This window comes from Rhinoraja longicauda, chromosome 27, assembly GCF_053455715.1.
Source record: "Rhinoraja longicauda isolate Sanriku21f chromosome 27, sRhiLon1.1, whole genome shotgun sequence".
Lineage (NCBI taxonomy): Eukaryota > Metazoa > Chordata > Chondrichthyes > Rajiformes > Arhynchobatidae > Rhinoraja > Rhinoraja longicauda.
Window position 1 is genome coordinate 7,749,468 of NC_135979.1, and position 17,901 is coordinate 7,767,368.

The 17,901-nt window shown below is 46.5% G+C and overlaps 1 protein-coding gene across 1 annotated transcript in view; it reads right to left on the reverse strand.

Moving 5' to 3' along the window:
• Positions 1-7,906, reverse strand: part of LOC144606717 (delta-type opioid receptor-like) — a 35,475-nt gene extending 27,569 nt beyond the window's left edge. Inside the window, exon 1 of the mRNA XM_078423032.1 lies at positions 7,134-7,906. Within this exon, the coding sequence (XP_078279158.1) occupies positions 7,134-7,399 (266 nt within the window). The 5' untranslated portion in view covers positions 7,400-7,906. The remainder of the gene's footprint in view (positions 1-7,133) is intronic.
• Between the last annotated feature and the right edge of the window lie 9,995 nt (positions 7,907-17,901).

The following is a 17,901-nucleotide window of genomic DNA, read 5'->3' on the forward strand; positions in this document are numbered from 1 at the left end:
AAAAGGCTGTGTTTCATTTGAATGACTCGATTAACAAAGGCCAAAACCCATCAATCTACTATATATATATATTCCTTTATTTGTCCCACACCGGGGAAATTTACAGTGTTACAGCAGCAAAGTGCATAGCAAGACAGCATTCATTATAAATAAAAGTAAAGGCAAGGATAAATTGTCATCAGTTTGCTGTGTATTCCTTAACTGTTACTGTTGACTCGTCTGCTGGGAGCAGTGCTGGTTGTGCAGTCTCACAGCAGCAGGAAGGAAGGACCTCCTATATCTCTCCTCTCCTCGCACTTGGGGTGAAGGAGTCTATCACTGAAGGAGCTACTCAATGCAGGGACAGTGTCCTGCATGGGGTGGGAGTCGTTGTCCAGCAGCGATGTTAACTTTGCCATCATCCTCCTCTCTCCCACCGCCTGCACTGAGTCGAGGGGGCAACCCAGGACAGAGCTGGCCTTCCTGACCAGCTTGTCAAGTCTTTTCCCTTCCGCCGCTGAGATGCTGGTGCTCCAGCAGACCACTCCATAGTTCAAGATGTGAACTACTCTATCCATTGTTCAGGATGTGGCACTTCCTCCGACCTCATCTACTGTATCCGTTGTTCAGGATGTGGACTCGTACATCGGCGAGACCAAACGCAGACTGGGCGATCGTTTCGCGGAACACCTTCGCTCAGTCCGCCTGGACCTACCTGATCTCCCGGTGGCTAAACATTTTAATTTCCCTTCCCATTCCCACACTGACCTTTCTGTCCTAGGCTTCCTCCATTGTCAGAGTGAGGCTAAACACAAATTGGAGAAACAGCATCTCATATTTCGCTTGGGCAGCTTACAACCCAGTGGTATGATTATTGATTTCTCTAACTTCAAGTAACCCCGGCATTCCCTCTCTCTCTATCCCTCCCCCACCCAAGTCGCACCAGCTTCTCGTTTTCACCCAACAAACAGCAAACAATGGCCAGTTTCCTTTATCACCGTTACTCTTTTGATTATCTTTCATTCATTGTTCGATATCACTCTACATCATCGTCTATATCTCTCGTTTCCCTTCCCATGACTTTCAGTCTGAAGAAGGGTCTCGACCCGAAACGTCACCCATTCCTCCTTTCCAGAGATGCTGCCTGTCCTGCTGAGTTACTCCAGCATTTTGTGTCAGTGCTCAAATCGTGACCGGACCCAGTCACGACACAAAAGAAAGCAGAGTCATGCAGTTGTTTGGAAAGCAGGGATATGAAGTCACCTCCCTGCCCCAGTACAAGGGAATCATTTCCAAAGCCATTGAGAATTTCCGATGGATCTTAGTTTCAGCAAGAGACTTACTAAAGCAATTATATTCCTTTTGTTTCTCTCAATGTTTATCACCAAGAATAGTCGTATCTCATTATGTAAGAAGGAACTGCAGATGCTGGTTTACACCGAAGATAGACACAAAATGCTGGAGTAACTCAGCGGGAATAGGTGACGTTTTGGGGTCGTGACACTTCTCTAACCTCAAGTAAACCTTGCTTTCCCCCTCTCTCCACCCCCCCCCCTTCCTTGTTCTCCGACCAGTCCGACTGACCCCCTTATTAAATTTGTATCTCTGTTTGCTCCGTTGTCACCTTCCCCCAGCTAACAACGTTTTCCTTGGACCGCGTCTCTTTTGATGTCTCGTTTTCACACCTTTCACTTCCTTATCTCTGTGTCCCCCCCCCCCTCCTCTGACTCTCGACCCGAAACCTCGCCCATTCTTTCTCTCCAGAGATGCTGCCTGTGCCGCTGAGTTACTCCAGCATTCTGTGTCCATCGACAGTGAGAGGGATTCCTGTTTTTCCGAGGCTGCTTTGGGCGCTAGGCGGTGCCATTTCCACGTCTGTACACACTGCCTACTACAACTGCAAAGCTCCTGCACATTTAGTAAAGGTAAATTGTGGAGCTGTCATCAGAATCAGAATTACCTTTATTGTCATCCCAAAAAAACCCCAAGTCTTTTGGACGAGATTTCTTCACCCACAGTCCAACAACAAGAGCAAAAAAATAAGCAATTACACACACAAACCACAAACCAACACACAAAACAAACAAAAAGAAACATCCATCACAGTGAGTCTCCTCCAGTCACCTCCTCGCTGTGACGGAAGGCCACAATGTCTTGCGGGATGTATTGTAAAGCCCGACATTCTTGTAGATGTTAGAAATGGCGATTCCACTGCTGATCCAGTCCAGTCGATTAAAACGACACCTCGGGCAGCGATATTACTGATGTCTAGACTGTGGCGAATCATTACAACAACCGACATCCTACAAACTAATCGGTCTGACTGCGGTGCAACGTTCATGTGCTTATCCCGGGTAAAGATAAATTAGAGGCTGTTTTGCACAAACTCATATTTCATAATACCTAAAGCAAAGTATCGAAATGTTGTCTTGCAATGATTTAAGTATTCCTGGAAAGAGGTTTATCCCCCCTCCACCCCCCACTACAATCAGTCTGAAAACATAGAAAAAACATAGAAACATAGAAAATAGGTGCAGGAGTAGACCATTCGGCCCTTCGAGCCTGCACCGCCATTCAATATGATCATGGCTGATCATCCAACTCAGTAACCTGTACCTGCCTTCTCTCCATACCCCCTGATCCCTTTAGCCACAAGGGCCACATCTAACTCCCTCTTAAATATAGCCAATGAACTGGCCTCAACTACCTTCTGTGGCAGAGAATTCTACAGATTCACCACTCTCTGGTGAGTTACCTGTCCCGCGGAGTTACTCCAGCACTTTGTGTCTATTTTCGGTGTCAGTCACCATCTGCAGTTCCTCCCCACACTCCTTGTTATTTGTTATTGGATGTATTTTGTTTGTAGAGACACGGCTGGTGCAGGCGACTCTGTTTACAATTGTTATATTTATGGCATGTTCTGTATGCTGTGTTCAGGTGATCATCTGTGGTTCTGTGCGAAAACCTATAAAACTGTGTGTTTACTGCAGGTCCGCTTGTGCGGGTTGTGTTTATGTGAGTGTAATGGTGTGTGCCTGAGTGAATTACGTGGGTGCGATCGCCTGTCTCCGGCTGTAACTGTGTGTGGGCGCAGGTGTGTGTGTGTGAGTGATTGTTTGTGTGCGAGTATATTTATGTGTGTGTGATTGTGGGTGCGATCGATCGAAATGCCGCTGTTATTCCAGCACTTTGTGTCCTTTTTTGTGTAAACCAGCATCTGCAGTTCCTTGCGCCCCCCACCCCCCTATAAACGGAGGCTCCTTTTGTTCCCTTTAGCCTGTAACTGTGAGTGTGTGTGTGAGTGTGTGTATGCGTGAGTATATTGTGTGTGTGTGTGTGTGTGTGTGAGTATATTGTGTGTGTGTGTGTGTGTGTGTGTGAGTATATTGTGTGTGTGTGTGAGTATATTGTGTGTGTGTGTGTGTGTGTGTGTATGTGTGAGTATATTGTGTGTGTGTGTGTGTGTGTGTATGTGTGAGTATATTGTGTGTGTGTGTGTGTGTGTGTGTGTGTGTGTATGTGTGAGTATATATTGTGTGTGTGTGTGTGTGTGAGTATATTGTGTGTGTGTGTGAGTATATTGTGTGTGTGTGTGTGTGTGTATGTGTGAGTATATTGTGTGTGTGTGTGTGTGTGTATGTGTGAGTATATATTGTGTGTGTGTGTGAATATATTGTGTGTGTGTGTGTGTGTATGTGCGAGTATATTGTGTGTGTGTGTGTGTGTGTGTGTGTGTGTGTATGTGTGAGTATATATTGTGTGTGTGTGTGTGAGTATTGTATGTGTGTGTGTGATTGCCTTCCTGTGGGCATGATTTTTCTCATTCTGAAACAATTTCTTATTCGTAAAAGACTTGGCTTTGGATTAATTGTGTAAAGGGGGGGTTGCTAAAGGGAACAAAAGGAGCCTCCGTTTATAGGGGGGGGGAAGGAACTGCAGATGCTAGTTTACACAAAAAAAGGACACAAAGTGCTGGAGTAACTCAGCGGCATTTCTGATGAACATGGATGGGTGACATTTCGGGTCGAGACCAGAACCTATTTCAGATATTTTAACCTAGGATGTATTAGAGGTTATTATTTCTGTACACAGACTGGGATTTTAGCTGTGTTGTGATAGTAGGCGGTGGCCCTTGTTTGACAACACTGGTATTTGCTGCGACCAGACCCTCTCAGTGTGGGCACTGTTCAACACCTACAGACCAGATGCGCAGCGAGACAGCAACTAAACACCTGGGACCCAATATCGCCCTGGTGTTAAAGGGATCCGTAAACTGCTGAAGTAAAGGCATCTTTCCCTCAACATTTTAATCGGCATTTCTGATAATTCCATTAAGTTGGCTTATATGTAGGAAGGAACTGCAGATGCTGGTTTTACACTGAAGATAAACACGAAATGCTGGAGTAACTCAGCGGGACGGGCAGCATCTCTGGAGAAAAGGAATGGGTGACGCTTCGGGTCGAGACCCTTCTTCAGACTGAGGGTCAAGGGGAGAGGGGGTTGCAGAGATATGGAAGGGCAAGGCGTGAAAACACGTCAAAGGGGACGTTGTTCAAAGAATTGTAGAATGGTACATTGTTATGAAGAATGGTCCCAGTATGAAGTAAGTTATAAGGTGGCTCCTTGATCTTGTGTAGAATCGATGACGTGATCTGCATTTGAAGGGCAATTATTTGAAATTTGTTTCTTTAATAACAAAAAGGTAAAACCTTTCTCCACACCCCAGAATGGTGTTAATCCCCACGCGTTCATTATCAAAATGTGCACATTGTTTTTCATTTCCTTGTCCAGTTCAGTTTGTTTCAGCTTCAATGAGAGACCGATCCCGCGCAACGGAGGGGAGAACTGGGGACAGGAGACGCTGCAAATACTACACCGAAACCTGGAGCCAAATACAAAAGGCTGCTGGACCTCGGCGGGTCAGTGTCTGTCCCCTCTACAGATGCTGAGTGACCCTCCGTGTTTCTCCAGCCTGTTGTTCCCTGAACAGCGGCCATTCGCCGCGTTAGTTCAATGGATTTGCCTTGAACCAGCAAGAACTCCTGCCCTCAGCAGTTCGCGTTTCCAGAGACCAGAGTAGGCGGCACGGTAGCGGTAGAGTTGCTGCCTTACAGCGAATGCAGCGCCGGAGACTCAGGTTCGATCCTGACTACGGGCGCTGTCTGTACGGAGTTTGTACGTTCTCCCCGTGACCTGCGTGGGGTTTTCTCCGAGATCTTCGGTTTCCTCCCACACTCCAAAGACGTACAGGGTAATTAATTGACTGGGTAAATGTAAAAATTGTCCCTAGTGTGAGTAGGATAGTGTTAGTGTGCGGGGATCGCTGGGCGGCCGCGGACTCGGTGGGCCGAAGGGCCTGTTTCCGCGCTGTATCTCAAAATCAAAAAAAAAACCCCACATAAAGCGATGGAAGTGGGAATGGGGAAGTGTAGGTCCAGAGAAAACAGGGTGGCTGAAACGGGCGATTAGGCAGAGAGCTGCGAAATAAACATACAGGCAGTCACAGAAAGCTGGTATCACAAAATGCTGGAGTAACTCAGCGGGTCAGGCAGCATCTCAGGATAGAAGGAATGGGGGTCAGACTGAAGAAGGGTCTCGACCCGAAACGTCACCCATTCCTTCTCTCCTGAGATGCTGCCTGACCCGCTGAGTTACTCCAGCATTTCGTGTCTATCTTAGGCGTTACTCCAGGATTTTGTGACGCCTTCGATTTGTACCAGCATCTGCAGTTGTTTTCCCTGCAGAAAGCTGGAGTAACTCAACGGGTCAGGCAACATCTCTGGAGAAAAAGGGAATAGGTGACGTTTCGGGTCGAGACTCTTCCAACATCACATATTCCTTTTTTCTCCAGAGATGCTGCGCTCACTCCAGCTTTTTGTGTCCATCTTCGGTGTAAACCGGCATCTGCAGTTCCTCCCTAAACAAATTAACCCTGCAAATGCTGGAATTCGGCAATAAAAACAGAACATGCTGGGACTTAGGCGTCGGGTCAGGCTGCACCCGTGGGAATCAGGACAAAGGTAACCCTTTAACATACAAACGTTTGGTCTGCCTCTCTCTCCCCACAGATGCTGCCTACCCAGCTGGGTTTTCCCCAGTTTTTTACCGTTCGTATATTAGATTTTCAGCATTGCATTTCTTGAGGAATGCGATTTTGATTTACTTTGTTGAATTAACTGACGATTGATCTCCAGGGTATGCCTCAACTCTCAGGCGCGATTTATGTCCATCTCTCTTGCTTTATCCAATCTCAGCACATTCAGTTTCCTTTAATTAGAGGGCTCTCTTTTAATTAAAAAAAAACCCGACAGCGTCTGAACGTGCCTTGTGGCCTCGGCGGGGAGAGAAACTCAGTTAGAGCATAAGAACACAGAACAGCACAGCACAGGAATAGACAATAGACCATAGACAATAGACAATAGACAATAGACAATAGACAATAGGTGCAGGAGGAGGCCATTCAGCCCTCCGAGCCAGCACCGCCATTCAATGTGATCATGGCTGATCATTCTCAATCAGTACCCCGTTCCTGCCTTCTCCCGAACAGGCCCTTCGGCCCACAACGTCTGTGCAGAACATGAAGCCAAGTTACAATATTCTCCTCTACCTGCACATGACCCATATCGCTCCATTAACTGCCTACCCGTGTGTCCGTTTAAAAGCCTCTTAAATGCCATTATGGTATCTGCCTCCACCGCCACCTGTACCTAAGGCAATGGGTGCCAGGCACTCTGATAGAGTGCTCCACTGCGATTTCTCCTCAAGGTATGTCTTGCTTCACTCTGATAGACCCTGTATGTGTGTGTAAAAAAAATACTGGTCGTGCACAATCTCCTTTAAACGTTGCCCCTCTTGCCCACAATCTATGCCTTCCAGCCTTTGACCACGGACACTTCCTCAACTTTCGGATTTCCAGCAGTCTAGAATGTTTGCATTTTTTTTCTTTTGCTTTTCCAGAGGCTCCTTGGTTATTGCTGCAACACCGGGCCAACGCGACGACATTCACAGCCGCCATGGGATCTTCCTCTCTAACTCGGCCACCAGCTTCGCCGCCGTGTTGTGAGGTCGGGGGGAGGAGAATCACCCGGCTAAACAAACCAAACAAACAACAAAAAAAACAACCCCTACTTTTACACAACGGGATAGTTCCTTACCTGACAATGACATACATGACCAGGAAATTGCCAACCAGCCCAACCACACACACTACCGAGTAGAGCGCCGTGATGGCGATAGCGTAGACCGAGGTCGCGGATCCCTTGGTTGGGTTCAAACTTGTGCTGTTATCCACGCTAATATTGTTTCCAAAGCCGTTCTGCGAACCCTCCCAGGTGGCGTTGAGCGCCAGACCCCAGTACACTTCAGCACTATAGTCTGTGAACAGCTCCCGCTCAGCGTTGGGTTCAGTGGACAGCTCCATCGCACCTTGGTCCAGTCTAGAGCGACCAAGTAACTGGCTCAGAATGGTCGTTCAGCCCCTTGGACAACGGGACCCCGCACTTTGCACCTGTGGTTTCTGATTTCCTGCTCCCCCCGACGATGATCACCGACGACGCACCCTGATAGTTGCAGTGGGATAAGGCGAAGTGGCTTCGTGGCGTTGGAATCGAGATCAGGGATTCGCAGCTCCGATGATTTCTTATAAAATGTAACACCTCCACCGACGTCAAGCCCACGTGTTGGCCAAGTCCCGGTTGTCAATCAACCATGCAGAAATTAACCAACTCTTCGCAGTCCGCGAAATTGCAAATCAAAATACACAGCATCCCCCCTCTGTGGCTCCAAAGTCCTGGTCAAGATCCGTGACCACGGAATCAGCATAAAGTCTCTGAAATGCGGCATGTTTAGAAATGTTAGACCAGGGCGAAATTACAGGGAAGACCCGCAGATACTGGTTTACGTCGAAGATGGACCCGAAACACTGGAGTAACTCAGCGGGACGGGCAGCATCTGTGGGGAGAGGGGACCCTTCTCTCCGGAGATGCTGCCTGTCCCGCCGAGTTCCTCCAGCATTTTGTGTCCATCTGCGGAATTATAAGATGCAAGTATAAACCCTTTCTCAAAATCAGGAAATGGAGGTTTTAAGTGGATTTAATTTCCCAGCCTGGGCTAGATCACTTCCTAAATAGCTGTGCGCTGTACATAAATAATTAATGCCATAATGTTGTGGTTTAACTCTCAAAGACCGGTGCTAAGAACGATACCAGTGTTCCTGGTTTATTAAGGGCACTTTGTTTAGAAAGATCTTTTCAACGTGTTGGCTTGAGTCGTTGCAGACTTTATACTCTCGTCTCTGATGGTGGCTCGAGTCTCACTCACTCACTTCAGGGAGAGGAATTCGGGCTGGTTCCAGTGGAAACCTGCAGGGGGTTGCCGCTCTGCTCGGTGGTGTCGTCGAGCAAGTGAAACGTTAGCCAGAGATTAGAAGGGTCTCGACCCGAAACGTCACCCATTCCTTCTCTCCAGAAGACTGGAGACTTCTGTCCCGCTGAGTTACTCCAGCATCTTGGATCTATTCACACAATGGTGTTGAACCAGCATCTGCAGTTCCTTCCCACAACCAACGTTGGCTCTCTGGGGATACCTTCAATGGATTTCTTCAGAGACCAGTGTCCTCGTCCATCTTATCTCTCCCTAATTAACGCCATAAAATTGAGACTTGTCCATTGATGTCTCTGGGGGTTTGCTGTGTATGTACCGGCTGCTGGAGTAACTCAGCAGGTCAGGCAGCATCTCGGGAGATGAAGGAATGGGTGACGTTTCAGGTCGAGACGCTTCTTCAGACTGCTGAAGGGTCTCGAATCTGCAGTTATTTTCTTATATGTACCGGCTGCGTTGTTTCCAACATCAGTACATTTCTCGGAAACTATGTCACCGCTGTCGAGGACTACAGGGCACCTTGTGATTGTGAAGAGATCTATATATAAATGCAAATATGCTTTAAACACCCCCCGCCCCTCCACCTAGAGAGTTTTTAAAAACATGTTTTAATCCTAGGATCCAAGTCTCAACAATGTTGGAAAGTGTCATCTAAATAGTCCCTCCCGCCCATAACCTTCTCTCCAAGGTCACCTGCCATGAATGTGGTGACTTTAGATGGATCTCCAATCCCACTTCCAAGGTTGTAATGGACCCATCTGTTCTATAAATGAGGCCAGATCTACAAAATTGAGCGACTACAAAACAGAGCCTGCAGATCGCACCAAGCTCTGGAAAAGCTTCCTTGTCTCCTGAGATGCTGCCTGACCTGCTGAGTTACTCCAGCATTTTGTGAATAAATACCTTCGATTTGTACCAGCAACTGCTGTTATTTTCTTACACAAGCTCTGGAAATGGGTGAGTTCGAGTATTGTCTTGTAAACCTCCGGGTGGATGCTGACACGGCCCTTACATGGGGATTGGCACCCGACACTCACTTCACACCAGAGATGTGGACTCTCATGATCAACGCTCTCATGGGCAGTCAGAAGGGTTCGGTTCTCAAGCACACGGACACACCGACACAACGACACACCGACACACCGACACACCGACACAACGACACACCGACACACCGACACACCGACACAACGACACACCGACACACCGACACACCGACACAACGACACACCGACACACCGACACAACGACACACCGACACACCGACACACCGACACAACGACACACCGACACACCGACACAACGACACACCGGCACACCGACACACCGACACAACGACACACCGACACACCGACACAACGACACACCGGCACACCGACACACCGACACAACGACACACCGACACACCGACACACCGACACACCGACACAACGACACACCGACACACCGACACACCCAAGCCGGTGCAAGGGCTACAAAGGAAACAATATGATTATTCACAACTGAGATTTATTCACAGTTTTATTTTCATTCATATTATTTTTTTAAATGATATCCAACTTGCAATATGATTCAGCTATCCCGAAATTTGCATTCCAAGTAGATTGGGAAAAGTGTGTCAACATCGTCCCATCATTCAAAGCCACGCAAAGTTCTCTCTCTCTCTCTCTCTCTCTCTCTCTCTCCCTCTCTCTCTCTCTCTCTCTCTCTCTCCCCCTCTCTCTCCCTCTCTCTGATACACATGTTGGTTTCTGTCTGGTTTCCAGTAAGGGGCATCAGAGATACACTGTGATTTGAACACTGTACAAATGAAAACTTTATTTTTCACATTTGCTTGGAGTTGGTGTTGGAAATCCATGGGACTTTTGCCAAGATCGTAACAGGAAAACCGGCTGATGTATTGTCCAACCGATCCAGGGTCGCAGGGAGGAGAGGGGTGGAGAGTTTCTCAGTGAGAATGGTTTATATTATTTTTCCAAAGGGGTTGTTTTAGCTTCCTATTTTGAAACAATTTTAGGGTGGCACGGTGGCACAGTGATATAGTTGCTGCCTTACAGCGCCGGAGACCCGGGTTCGATCCTGACTACGGCTGCTGTCTGTACGGAGTTTGTGCATTCTCCCAGTGACCGCGTGGGTTTTCTCCGGGTGCTACGGTTTCCTCCCACACTCCAAAGACGTACAGATTTGTAGTTTTTTTGGATAAAAATGTAAATAGTCCATAAATTGTGTGTGGGATAGTGTTAGTGTCGACGCGGACTCGGTGGGCCGAAGGGCCTGTTTCCGCGCTGTATCTTTAAACTAAACTAAACTACATTTTAGAACAATTCCAACCTATTAACACGCTTAAAGGACCTGCTGTTCATTTCTACCATTGACTGGTTTATTTCAAATTAGTGGTTCTTGAATTAATGTCATATTTCTGGAACGAATGGTGTTCAGTTTTAGTTTAATTTTGAGATACAGCGCGGAAACAGGCCCTTCGGCCCACCTAGTTCATGCCGACCAGCGATCCCCGCACAATAACACGGTCCTACACGCACTAGGGCCAATTTACAATGTTACCAAGCCAATTAACCTACACAATTAACCTGGGCGGAAACCGGAGTACCCGGAGAAAACCCACGAGGAGAACGTACAAAACTCCATGTAGGCAGCACCCCTAGTCAGGCGCGAACACGGGTTTGGGTGCTGTAAATAACAAACACAAGAGTAATCTGAGTGCCAGAAACACAAAGAGACTGAATTGTGTTCATCCTTTGGGATGTGAGTGAAACTGGTAAGAGCAACATTTATTGTCCTTCATAAATTCATAAGTGGGCCATTTGGCCATTCAGAATTGGGCCATTTGGCCCATCAAGTCTAGTCCACCATTCAATCATGGCTAATCTATCTTTCCCTCTTAACCACATTATCCTACCTCTTCCCGATAAACCCTGACACCCATACCATCAAGGATTTATCTATCTCTGCCTTAAAAATATCCAAATTGTCTTAATTGTCGATGAGGAAGTGTGGTTGGGCCCTTGCCTTGTTGAGGTAGATGCATAGAGTCGGTTTAGAGGGATATGGGCCATACGCAGGGAGGTGGGACTAGGGTAGATGGGCCATGTTGGTTGTGTGTGGGAAAATTGTTTCCATGCTGTAGAAGCAACACTAGCAGGTTTGTGGATGACACAAAGCTGGGTGGCAGTGTGAACTGTGAAGAGGATGTTAGGAGGTTGCAGGGTGACCTGAACAGGTTGAGTGAGTAGGCAGATGCATGGAAGGTGCAGTATAATATAGATAAATGTGAGGTTATTCACTTTGGCGGCAAAAACAAGGAGGCAGATTATTATCTTAATGGTGTTAGGTGAGGTAAGTGGGAAGTGCAGCGAGACCTGGGTGTCCTTGTACACCAGTCACTGAAAGTTGGCGTGCAGGTACAGCAGGCAGTGAAGAAAGCTAATGGCATGTTGGCCTTCATAACGAGAGGATTTCAGTATAGGAGTAAAGAGGTTCTTCTCCAGTTGTATAGGGCCCTGGTAAGATCACATCTGGAGTATTGTGTACAGTTTTGGTCTCCTAATTTGAGGAAGGACATCCTTGTAATTGAGGCAGTGCAGCGTAGGTTTACGAGATTGATCCCTGGGTGGCAGGACTGTCATGTGAGGAAAGATTGAAAAGACTAGGCTTGTATTCACTGGAGTTTAGAAGGATGAGAGGGGATCTTATAGAAACATATAAAATTATAAAAGGACTGGACAGGCTAGATGCAGGAAAAATGTTCCCAATGTTGGGCGAGTCCAGAAACAGGGGCCACAGTCTTAGAATAAAGGGGAGGCCATTTAAAACTGAGGTGAGAAGGAACTTTCACCCAGAGAGTTGTGAGTTTGTGGAATTCTCTGCCACAGAGGGCAGTGGAGGCCAAATCACTGGATGAATTTAAAAGAGAGTTAGATAGAGCTCTAAGGGCTAGTGGAATCAAGGGATATGGGGAGAAGATAGGCACGGGTTATTGATTGTGGACGATCAGCCATGATCACAATGAGTGACGGTGCTGGCTTGAAGGGCCGAATAGCCTCCTCCTGCACCTATTTTCTATGTCTATGTTTCTATGTATGAGTCTATGACAGCTGTCTGACAGCACTGGAGACTTGTGTTCAATCCTGACCTTGGGCGCTGTCTGTATGGAGTAAGTACGTTCTCCCTGTGGATTTCCTCTGTGCTCTGGTCTCCTCACACAACCCAAAGCCGTGCGAGTCTGTATGTTAATTGGGCCTCTGTAAACTGCCTCTAGCATGCATGGAGTGGATGCAAAAGTGGGATAACATTGAACTAGTGTTTCCACCAGTGATCAATAGTCGTCATGGTCTCAGCGGCTGTTTCCATGCATCTTTCAATTAATCACTCAAATCAACTTCTTAGAGATTGTTACGGTGGATTCTAATCACCTTCTGAAGATTATTACTAGATTTCCATTCCACTCACAGCGCCACTCGATTTTGTTTCGCCTTGGTCTGTGAATATTAAACTGGTTGGAAGTGTCATACATTTCACTTGCCCCTCATGGAAGAAAATGTTTCTTAAATTAAATTGAAACCAAATTGCAGTGTTCAGACTTCGATGCACTAAGTAAGGCCTCTTGCAAAATTGCAAATTATTCAAAAAATGTATTTCATTTATACTGAGAGAGCCATGCCCATGGGTATGAGATTCTTCAGAAGTAATCAGATTAGTAAAAATCAAGTTGGTATTAACACTGATATGCACCTCCGGTGAAACTGAGATGAATGCCTGGATTGAGTGGATGTGGAGAGGATGTTTCCACTAGAATAAAAGGGCATTCTTTTAGGAAGGTGCGAGGAGGAATTTCTTGTATACTTTGGAATTTAGAAGGATGAGAGGAGATCTTATCGAAACGTATAAGATTATTAAGGGTATTTATTCACAAAATGCTGGAGTAACTCAGCAGGTCAGGCAGCATCTCAGGAGAGAAGGAATGGGTGACGTTTCGGGTCGAGACCCTTCTTCAGATTATTAAGGGGTTGGACACGTTAGAGGCAGGAAACATGTTCCCAATGTTGGGGGAGTCCAGAACAAGGGGCCACAGTTTAAGAATAAGGGGTAGGCCATTTAGAACGGAGATGAGGAAGAACTTTTTTCAGTCAGAGAGTTGTGAATCTGTGGAATTCTGCCTCAGAAGGCAGTGGAGGCCAATTCTCTGAATGCATTCAAGAGAGAGCTAGATAGAGCTCTTAAGGATAGCGGATTCAGGGGGTATGGGGAGAAGGCAGGAACGGGGTACTGATTGAGAATGATCAGCCATGATCACATTGAATGGCGGTGCTGACTCAAAGGGCCGAATGGCCTCCTCCTGCACCTATTGTCTATTAGTCAAAGGGGAGTGAATCTGTGGAATTCTTTGCCCCAGAAGCCTGTGGAGTGCAAGTCAGTGGATATATTTAAGGCCGAGATAGATAGATTATTGATCAATACGGGGGTCAGTGGTTATGGGGTGAGGAGGGAGAGATAGATCAGTTATGATTGAATGGCGGAGTAGACTTGATGGGCCGAATGGCCTAATTCTGCTCCTATCTTTATGATCTTACAACATATGAATGGTTTGTTTAGTTTGTTATTTGCTATTCTAAATGACTGAATTATAATTTAATCTCCAGTTTAGTTGCAATTGATCTTAAATAAACATTTTATTATGGTTTAAAATATCAGTTGCTAAAATCCAAGCTTCTATCAATAATCAGTATTGTTTCTCATCTTTCGTACCACATAGCATGGGGCCATTCAGCCATTGAGTCTATACTAGCTCTTGTAGTAATCCTGCCAACCTCATCTTCCCTACTTACTTCACATGCCCTTAAAGTTCACCCCAATTTTCCAACCACCTACACACACTAGAGGTAATTTGTAGTGTATGAAAATAACTGCAGATGCTGGTACAAATCGAAGGTATTTATTCACAAAATGCTGGAATAACTCAGCAGGTCAGGCAGCATCTCGGGAGAGAAGGAATGGGCGACGTTTCGGGTCGAGACCCTTCTTCAGACTGATGTCAGGGGGGGCGGGACAAAGGAAGGATATAGGTGGAGACAGGAAGATAGAGAGAGAACTGGGAAGGGGGAGGGGAAGAGAGGGACAGAGGAACTATCTAAGGTTGGAGAAGTCAATGTTCATACCGCTGGGCTGCAAGCTGCCCAAGCGAAATATGAGGTGCTGTTCCTCCAATTTCCGGTGGGCCTCACTATGGCTCTGGAGGAGGCCCATGACGGAAAGGTCAGACTGGGAATGTGAGGGGGAGTTGATGTGCTCGGCCACCGGGAGATCAGATTGGCCAACGCGGACCGAGCGCAGGTGTTGAGCGAAGCGATCGCCGAGCCTGCGTTTGGTCTCGCCGATGTAAATAAGTTGACTTTTTAAAATAAACACTCGTGCTTTGCATTCCTTCTGTGGCCTCCCCCCTTGCTCCCCCCTTGCTCCCCCCTTGCTCCCCCCTGTACTCTCCTTTAGTCTTACCAACCTATTGGGGATTTTTGTGTGCTTTTAGCTAATTCTGTAATCTTTCCAGTACTACCAATTTTTAAAATCAGTATATTTTTGGCAGTGGCGGACAAACAATTTGTAGTTTACACTGGAAGAAAACTGTTAACAGAGGTATTCTGTGCAGAGGTGGGAATTTACACGGCAATATGATGTCCACAATAGCTCGATGAACAAGCTTGATAAATAATCAATAGTGTGGTGCAATGTGATAAAGGGAGAACTGGAGATAACAGCAGAGGTGATAAAGTGAATTGACTAATGACAAATGCCTTTGAAACACATAAGCACTTTCAGAATTATGGAGTCACATAACAGAGAAGCGGGACTTTCATGTGTGTTAATAGACACAAACTGCTGGAGGAGACAGGCAGCATCTCTGGAGAGAAGGAATGGGCGTTGTTTCAGGTTGAGACCCTTCTTCAGACTGAGAGTCTGGGGGGAGGAAACCAAGAGATGTGGAAGGGTAAGGTGTGAAAAAGGGAGATCAAAGGTGACGAAGCTCAAGGAAAATGTAGAATAGATCATTGTTAGCTAGGGGAAGGTGACAACGAGGCATGCAAAGTAAAATGTAATAGACAATAGACAATAGACAATAGGTGCAGGAGTAGGCCATTCAGCCCTTCGAGCCAGCACCGCCATTCAATACGATCATGGCTGATCACACTCAATCAGTACCCCATTCCTGCCTTCTCCCCATACCCCCTCACTCCGCTATCCTTAAGAGCTCTATCCAGCTCTCTCTTGAAAGCATCCAACGAACTGGCCTCCACTGCCTTCCGAGGCAGAGAATTCCACACCTTCACCACTCTCTGACTGAAAAAGTTCTTCCTCATCTCCGTTCTAAATGGAGACAATCTAATCAGAAAGACAATCAAACTAGTCGGAGAACTCGGGTGGGGAAGGGATGGAGAGAGAGGGAAAGCAAGGATTACTTGAAGGGAGAGGTCAATATTCATATCGCTGGTTTGAAGCTGCCCAAGTGAAACATGCAATGCTGTTCCCCCAATTTGCTGTGGGGCTCACTCTGCCACTACCCATTTCATGTGGGTTACATCTCTGACACGGAATCTGTTACATTTCTGAGCTATGTCCCACAGTTGGCACTGCACAGATGAAGAGATGTCTCCTGAGAGCTCTTGTCTGTGGACCATTCCTTTTGTCTAAGCTACAGCTTCTGGGCAGCGGTTAAAAAAACATCACGCCATCACAGAAGCAATTAGTGACCGGGTTACCTAAATACTCTTGCCTCTAGCATCCTCTTTTATTGCAATTATCTAGACCTGTGCTTCTTAAACTATTTCAGTGTCATTCACCCTTGAGTCTTTATCACAAAATTTCATTCACCCTCGGCTACATATTCTTATGTTTTTTTGGTAATTTTTGTCTTATTCGCCCGTGTGTATAATTTTATATATTTTAAGTAATTCACCCTTCATTTACCCTTCTAGTTTCATTCACCCCCAAAAAAATTCATTCACCCTTGGGTGAACCATTCATCAGTTTAAGAAGCACTGGTTTAGACTTTGTAAAGGTTTACAAGGGAGAGTTGCTCGATGTAGCGTCATTCACAACCTCAGCACCTGTTCAAGTGCCTTGCATGTAAAGGTGAAGCCAACACCAAGACCCTGTGGGGGAGGACTACAGTCAAAAGATCCTTCTGTTGCTGCACATTGGGGGGGACAGGGTCTGGGGGGGACACCCCTCAAACAAGGGCTGATCATAAGGAATAGTAGAATCAAGCTATTCAACCCATCAAGTCTACTCCGCCATTCAATCATGGCTGATCTAGGTTAATTCCCGGAATGGCGGGACTGTCGTATGTTGAAAGGCTGGAGCAATTAGGCTCGTATACACTGGAATTTAGAAGGATGAGGTGGGATCTTATTGAAACATATAAGATAATTAGGGGATTGGACACATTAGAGGCAGGAAACATGTTCCCAATGTTGGGGGAGTCCAGAACAAGCTGCCACAGTTTAAGAATAAGGGGTAGGCCATTTAGAACGGAGATGAGGAAGAACTTTTTCAGTCAGAGAGTGGCGAAGGTGTGGAATTCTCTGCCTCAGAAGGCAGTGGAGGCCAGTTCGTTGGATGCTTTCAAGAGAGAGCTGGATAGAGCTCTTAAGGATAGCGGAGTGAGGGGGTATGGGGAGAAGGCAGGAACGGGGTACTGATTGAGAGTGATCAGCCATGATCGCATTGAATGGTGGTGCTGGCTCGAAGGGCTGAATGGCCTACTCCTGCACCTATTGTCTATTGTCTATTGTCTTATCTGTTTCTCCATCCTAACCCTATTCTCCTGCCTTCTCGCCATGACCTCTGACACCTGTACTAATCAAGAATCTATCTGGTTTAGGAAGGAACTGCAGATGCTGGTTTAAATCGAAGGTAGGCACAAAATGCTGGAGTAACTCAGCGGGACAGCTGAGAGAGAAGGAATGGGTGACGTTTCGGGTCAATACCCTTCTTCAGACGAAGTAGAAGAAGTAGTCTGAAAAAGAATCTATCTATCTCTGCCTTAAAAATATCGACTGACTTGGCCTCCGCAGCCTTCTGTGGCAAAGGATTCCACAGATTCACCACCCTCTGACTAACAAAATTTCTCCTCATCTCCTTCCTAAAAGGACGTCCTTTAATTCTGAGGCTATGACCTCTAGCCCTAGACTTTCCCACTCCCCACATCCACTCCATCCAAGCCTTTCACTATTCTGTATGTTTCAATGAGATCCCTCCTCATTCTTCTAAACTCCAGTGAGTACAGGCCCAGTGCCGACAAATGCCGGGATCTCAACCCAGGAGGGCACATCAGTGGAAAGGGTGCCGGGTTTAATGATGTTTCTGTAAACACTACCAAATGCAATGCTGATGAATGTATGTATGACTGCTAAGAATGTCAGAAGAAATGTTACACAGTTCTTAAGAGTCATAGAGTGATGCAGTGTGGAAGCAGGCCCTTCGGCCCAACTTGCCCACACCGGCCAACATGTCCCAGCTATACTAGTCCCT